Source organism: Vanellus vanellus, assembly GCF_965231255.1.
Source record: "Vanellus vanellus genome assembly, chromosome: 4".
Classification (NCBI taxonomy): Eukaryota; Metazoa; Chordata; class Aves; order Charadriiformes; family Charadriidae; genus Vanellus; species Vanellus vanellus.
Genome location: NC_138909.1, coordinates 5,817,596 through 5,825,171, shown reverse-complemented (window position 1 = coordinate 5,825,171; position 7,576 = coordinate 5,817,596). Strand labels below are relative to the sequence as shown.

The 7,576-nt window shown below is 41.7% G+C and overlaps 1 protein-coding gene and 1 long non-coding RNA gene across 2 annotated transcripts in view; one reads left to right on the top strand and one right to left on the bottom strand.

Annotated features, from left to right (window-relative positions):
• Positions 1-516: 516 nt before the first annotated feature.
• Positions 517-6,880, top strand: LOC309670874. Its single transcript, XR_014269066.1, has 3 exons — positions 517-719; positions 1,660-2,379; positions 6,769-6,880. It is a non-coding gene; the product is annotated as an uncharacterized lncRNA (long non-coding RNA).
• The window catches only part of USP53 (ubiquitin specific peptidase 53), a 28,887-nt gene continuing 24,949 nt past the window's right edge, over positions 3,639-7,576 (bottom strand). The window contains exon 15 of the mRNA XM_082481989.1: positions 3,639-7,288. Within this exon, the coding sequence (XP_082338115.1) occupies positions 6,304-7,288 (985 nt within the window). The 3' untranslated portion in view covers positions 3,639-6,303. The remainder of the gene's footprint in view (positions 7,289-7,576) is intronic.

Genomic DNA, 7,576 nt, shown 5'->3' with positions numbered 1-7,576 from the left:
GCTTTTCCCCACACCCGTCTCACCTGGCCAACCGCCCTGAGGACTGGCGGGGAGCAGCAACCAGTAGTGCTCAGGTAGTACCGCAGAAACGTCAGTCACCACCTCAGAGAGAGCCTCCACAAGCACCGCTTCTCCCCGCACCAGCAGGAGAAACAGGAGTTTCCTCCACGGCCAACATCTTTACCACACGAGCCCGGTCTGGCACCGCCATCAGCGCCTCAGCAGTGAGCAGGACAGGGGCCACTGCGGCGGCAGCCTGCCGGCAGAGCAGCAAAGGAGCAGAAGGCGGCAAAACACGGGCGCCATCACCGGGTGGCGACGAAGACCGCCACAACGCCTCTCGCGCCCCAACGGCCACTAACCGCTGCCAACCACCGCCCCCAGCAGGGCGGGGCGCTACGTGAGGCGGCGAGGGCGGTGCCCGCCAGTGTAGGGCGTGGCGGCAGTACGTGCGCTGCGCTCTCATTGGCTCCCCACCCGGAAAGAGCAGCCGGTGCCTGCGCGGTGGGAGTCGTTGTGACGCGACCCGTGAGGAGATGGAGGCGGTGGCGGCGGCGGCGCGGCGGGAACAGCGGGACCAGCAGCGGGGCGCGGCGGATGGCGGCCAGGCGCTGTCGCTTTCGGGGCAGTCTTACTGGCTGGACCTGTGGCTCTTCGTCCTCTTCGATCTGGCGCTCTTCGTGGTCATCTACCTGCTTCCCTGAGGGCGCTGGGCCCAGGTCAGCCGCCGCTGAGGCACCGGCTCCGGGAAGAAGGGGCAGGCGGGCGGGCGGCCTGGGAGTGCTCGGAGGGAGGGGAGAGCTCCTGCCCTCAGCGTCTGGACGGCCTGTATCTCGCTGCGTGTCGTGGTTTGGGCATGACAGGACACTGGGGCAAAAGGCCTGGAAAGCACAGGTACCGCTGAAGAAACGTAAAGCTATTTCCAAACAACCAGCAGCTTGCGGATTTTAACTTTTACGAAAAAATATAGTATGAGTTCCTGGATTAGAAAGTACGCTTGATGCTTCTTTCGTGTATGCTGTGTCTTCCGAAGGACTGAATAGCCTGTATCAGGAATAGTGTGGTGAGCAGGACTAGGGAAGTGATCATCCCCCCCGTACTCGGCACTGGTGAGGCCCCACCTCGAGTACTGTGTTCAGTTTTGGGCCCCTCACTACAAGAAGGACATTGAGGTGTTGGAGCGTGTCGAGAAGGACAGCTGAGGGGTCTGGAAGACAAGTCTTATGAGGAGCGTCTGAGGGAACTGGGGTTGTTTAGCCTGGAGGAGGCCGAGGGGGGACCTTATCACTCTCTACAACTACCTGAAAGGAGGCTGTAGAGAGGTGGGGGCTGAACTCTCCCTGGTGACAAGTGATAGGACGAGAGGAAATGGGTTCAAGTTATGCCAGGCGAGGTTTAGATTGGATATTAGGAAACATTTTTTCACTGAAAGGGTTATTAAACATTGGAATAGGCTGCCTGGGGAGGTGGTGGATTCGCCATGCCTGGAGGTGTTTAAAAAAAGGGTGGATGTCGTACTTGAGGACATGGCTTAGAAATGGTTTTTGTCAGATTAGGTTAATGGTTGGACTTGATGATCTTAAAGGTCCCTTCCAACCTCAACAATTCAATGATTCTATAGCACTGCAAAAGTAACCAGCCTCTTTCCATTCTTTGCAGAGCCACCATCTGATCACAAGATGCACCTTACAAAAACAGGCAGTGGAAGAGGAGGGCCGTTTGTGCAGTGCAAACAGCTGGGAACAGGACTCCACTTGCCTCTGAACGCAAGAGGCATATATGTACACTGTGTCATAATATATCTCTGGCTGTATCACAAGTATTACTCTTCAGGTGCTTGCCTGTGTCCCGTTTCTGTGTTCTAAATTGTGCCTTAGAGGTCACATAAGACAGCTTGACTGTGGTTTTGTACTTAGTGCCTAAAGGTCTATTAAGCAGGAGTGAAAATATGTACTATTTGAATAAAATCAACTGAAAGGACAGACTGTAGAGTGGCTGAGAATAAAATCCAGCTCTTATGTAGACTGAAGTTGTAACTCAGACCTTTTCCCTCAATAGATGAAGCTTACTCAGCTGTTGTACTTTCAAAAAGTTAATCATGAGGCTTGATGCTGTTTGGTTTTCTATTATACCTTTCTCTCTTTGTACCACAGTGTGCGTGAGATTCTAGCTCCAGCAGTTCCTGTGCCTCCTGAAACAGGCCAGTGTGTAACAGCGGCCTATCCTCACTGATTTAGCTAAAACAGGTTCTGATTTCCTTGTTATAAACAGTGAAGCAGCAAGCTTACAAGAATGGCCTTCTGGAGTAGCTGGCAAGTTACATGTGCAGTACTCTCTTACAGTCATCCATGGAAGGCATATGGAAGTAGACAGTAATAGGTAAGTATAGGTTTCAACTTCCACGTGCACCATCAATCTTTCCTGTGTCTCACTACAGGGAGACTTTCAAAACACTGTTAAATGGAGGAGTCTCTTGCATTCTCAGGAGAAAAAAAAGGAAGCTAAGTATATGGAGTAGGCTTTTCACTGATCTGGTTTTGGGGAAGATAGTCTTTGACTATGGATGAAGGGGGTTCAGTTTTCTGATTTTTCCCATGGGAATACGAGTTTCTAATTCTGAGACATACAATTTATGGTTGCTGGTTTTTTTTGGGGAATAAATATAACAAAATAACTAGATTTCAGAGACTGAAGCGTAGTGTGTTTCTGTGTCTTTAACACATTAAATGAAAACAGGCTACTATCAGGGTAAACAGGATTCAGGATGCAAAAGTAAGCATATGCTCTCTTTGCCTTTATTTTTCTTTCATTGCCAAAGACAGTTCTTCCATTGATGGTGGCCTTCTTTATGTATCAGACTTTAAAAGCTGAGATACCCTTGGATGCTGGTACCTACAAAATAAGTCAGCAGTTTCAGAGTTCTTGACTCACAGTGCAGAAAAGAGCTAAACTGTGATTGCATTCTCAAAAATAGAAAAAGAAGTTTTCCGGGTTTTAAAATGAAGCTACTGAAGAGACAAGCTAACTTTTTTTTTTTTGCCTGTAGCATGATTTCACCAGGAAAATCTCAAGCGAACAACCTATTAGGGAAGCACTGTAATGTTGCTCAATTTCTCTTTTGGTAAGGAAGACAGGGGAGAATAAGTCTTAATAGCCTTTAGAAGGTTAAAAGAAATTTCAAAGTATCTTCTAGTAATTTAGTTTTCTCCTTCAACCAAATCTGACATATGAAGTTTAACTTATCTCAGCAAATTTAAAGCTAGCAAAGCGCAGGCTTGTGATACATGTAGTCACGTGCTCCAGGAGTGTATCAAGGCTAATTTCACTTGTCCCTCATAAAGCAAAGGTAGCAAGACAGCTGGTGTAACTAATCAATCAGTTGGCACCAAGTCTGTGGGATTAGTTATTAAGATTGCTTTATGCATTTCACAGATGTTTAGAAAGCTAAATGGATTTAACAGCTGTATAAAGAAATACTTCAGAAGATTAATTTTACTGTTAAATGGTAACCAAACCACCATCTCTGCAAAACTTTCAACCATTAGCAGCAGTATTATCTGTCACCGTTGAAAAATGTAGATCTGGAAAGTCAACTTTTTTTTTTTTTAACATGGAGTACAAAAAGAACATAAGACAAAGAAATTTTAAATTTTTATCTGATATTTTGAACAAGCAGAACTTTGCAAGAAAATAATTCTAAAGACTGAAAAATATATTAATTACAAGACTTGTTAATGTCTTTACTGTTACAAAAATTGTCTAGGCTCTTATACAAATCTATAGCCAGAAGGAGACATTTATAAAAAAATAAATAGGCACCCTAGGTAAGTTAAAACAAGTTATCATATATTAGTTAGCAAATATTACGTACATACATACATGGAGTGGAGAGTCAAATATAAAAACGAAGGTGCCTTGATTAGCTGTCTATTTACTATAATTAAATACCTGGTAAACATGGGTCACATAGAAGGTTGCCTGGTAAGATTGTTTCAAGCAAAGCAAGGAGACTGAAGTACATCTAAATTACTGCAGCTACTTTAAAAATAAGTTTAGCAGTTGTGCTTACTGGAAGCCAAATTCATTGGTATCGGTAATAGGCATTCATATTGCTCATTGTACAGAAGTACGAACATTGCTATGCATGTTTAAAAATGTGTTCTAACATCATTCACAGTTGTTGCTGTGCTATTCATACATAAAAATACTGTCATTTCAAATACAAGATTTTTGCAAAACAGTTTACAAATTATACATTATTTACAAATTCCAATAATATTTGTTTTTACACAAGTATTAGAAGACAGTTTTACTTAAATGGCTATATATATTATGTAACATTGCTAAATGAACTAGAAAAGTTTAATTTACAGGTTCTGAAATCTCAATAATACTACAATTAGGAATCTTCCAATTTCTTGTATTTTCAGGGTTCTTTTTCTGTATTCAACTGATTTTCTTACAAAAGGAGAGTGTTTTTTTTAAGTTGCTGTTTACCAGCAGCCATACCTAAACATGCATAATTATTTGCACTACAAATTCTAGAATTCATTTTTTTCCAAGTGCTACAACAAATTTTCATCAAAAAGGTAGAAATGAGATTAAGCTGAGATACCTGTTTTGTTGCATATATCATGTTCCAGTCTGACCTTGACATAGAATAACCTAAACTACTGTTTAAATGTATACCGTGGGTAATCGCACTAAACAATTGCCAACATTTGGTTGAAGCACTAAAACTCATATAAGATTTATAAACATAAAAAAGCCTTTCTGACTAACAGTGCAAGTACAAGTAACAGTGTTTATTATGCATATTTAACCTTTTTGCATTATCTTCATAACTAAAAGGCATTGACATTTAGGTGTAATCAGCTTTGCTGACATTAATTCTCAATTATACATTGTTCAATGTTACGACAAGACAGAAACAGAACTCTAAGCCCCTGCCCCTGACACCACAAGACACAGTGGGTCATTTCAAATGCTCAGGACTGCCACGAGGGTGAAATCCTTTTCCTCCCCAGCCCTCACTAGATAGTTCTGTGCACTGATTTAACTACCCAAATAAAGCCAAATACATCCTCCCCTTTGTTACTGAAATAAGTCAGGTTAACAAAAGACGTGGTAAATGCCAGAGCTGGCAAAACTGCAGAGCAGAGAAAGGGAGGACCCTCTTCTTTCCATGCCCCCCTCAGCCACCACAGTCTGCCTGATCTGGTAATACAGAACGTACCCCTGTGTAGGACTGCTCTGAATAGGAGAAACCGTTGTCAGTAAAATCAAATGTCTGATCCCTATTAAACATTGCTAAAATTTCAAGCTGAAAAAAAGATAGGAAGTTCAATAAATAGCAGCATTGACTTTGCATGCGATTGTAGAATAAATCAGAACTGAACAGAAGTAGTAAATATATCTGAAACCTTACAAAACTAATCTTTCATAGTTGCATGATAACTCCATATTTTAAAATTAGCATCCTAGTGTGCTATGTCAGTTTATAGCTTATGTGGTTAAATTTATTTTTAATAAGTTAAATTATATAGCTTACTGAGTGAACAAATTGATAAATGTGTTTAAAAATGCACACTAACATAGAGCAGGTATATTAAGAGGACGGTCTATTACTGCACTTTACTTGGATTCCCTTTGAAAATCTTACTAAACACTTGCCAACCAGAACCGGTTTTGAAGAATTACTATTATTAAGGCTTTTCAAATAAGAAGTTAGAAATTTTCTGGGTAAACTTGTATTAAAGACACTTGAAGGTTTGTGAAAGCACAGACTCTTAGAGAAGTCGGTTAAAAAACCCCATGTCACCTCCTCCTACCTATCAGGACAAATACTGCTCTATTTTAACTGTATTTACCGCATTATATATGGCAATAAATTTATCCCTTTTGTCAGTGTAAGTATGTAGTGACCACAGTCTAAAGGAACAGTTTTAAACTGCAACTGATTAAATCTACTTACAAAATCAGTAACATCTAGTTGATCCCACGGCTGTAAGATGCGTACACCCAAAGGGACCATTTTTAATATAAACTGTAGAAGACAAGCAGAGTAACAGAGGTAAGCATTAAGGCAACTCGAGTAACAAATCCAAGAACCAGAAGTTTAGCACCTCTTCTCCTCCGTTCACCTCTATTTGCATATTCATTTAAACAGTCATAACTCCTAAGCAAAGTACAGTCAACTGGGTACCTAGTTATCACACACACACACAGAGATTCAAGGTTTGTGCCCATTTACAGACTACATGAAATGCAAAAGGCAGATCCAGGTTATTTTTGTTTAAGAATCTATCTGCTGCAGTGTATGCCTTCTACGTTTGCCTTGTACCTTTGCTCAGATGTGGGATGCCTGGGCTCAATAGTAGCATGGTATGTAGCATTCAGTTCTACTCCAGCTGATGGAGGATGCTTTTCTTTGTGAAAGCTTCCACTGTCTGTAAAATACAGCTTGGGTCTCTGATGATATTTCATCCTGTATGTGTCAGTCATACAACTATCTACTGAAAAATAAGTCGTTAGGGATACACTATCATTTCCATCCACATAGCCAGCACTTGGTCCCATATGACGAGATCCTTTCTTTAAGAAGTTTTCAGACATAGTCCAAAAGTCATTAACTGATAAGCGAGGTGGAGAATCCGGTTTATGAACAAAGAGTTCATTCCCTTGAAACGGCTCTTTAAGCCTTTGTTCATTAGTAAATATGCTTGCTTCTGATGCAGATTTTAAAGGTGTACCTGTTTGCCTTAACAGATTATTTTGCATCACTCCTGTTGATTTTACATCAGCTGCTGAGTTATTTTCAGATCCTGGCAAAGTATTCAGAGCATATTTCTTCGGCGGTAAAGGGGGAGGAAGATTCTGGTACACTGCTTCGGGCACCCAAAAAGCATCCACCCTTCGGAGTGGGTGCCCAGCCTGTTCACCAGAAGGGGGAAGCACCATGGGCCTCTCTGACAGGTTCTGCGGCACAGAAGGCAACAACCCCACCTTGGGACCAAACGTTCTTGCATGATGAGACTGCGGCTGAGAAGAGGAGTGAAGGTCGTTGTTGATCAACTTCCTTCCACAGACATGTTCTGTATAGGGGTGGGTTGTGCCATCAGCACAATATACTGACACGTTCATCTTCTCAAACTTGTCTGGATTAAGCCACTCTAAAGAATTCTGTTCGATTGCCTTGTTCCTACTTTCTGACTTAACAATGTCTTTAACAACTGGCTGTAAAGCTGACGATGGGAAAAGTTTCCTATTGGTCTCAGGCATTTCAGCTCTAAAATACAAAACCACACAGCATGTAAGTATCCGTAAAAACATAAGAAAAAGCTCAAATAACCCAAGGATTTTTTTTCAAAGACAACCTTGTAACACTGCTTCAATATTCAAGCAGACTAGAGAATTGGGATCTGCTTAACATACAGCCATTTGATTAAAAGTTGTATTAAATCACTCCAAGGTTTCTTTCAATTGAAATGTAAAGTGCCTCAAAAAATCTCTGTAAGAGATTGAGTATCTGTAAGGTAAAATAAATTCCTTCAACATTCAGGACTATGTCAAACAT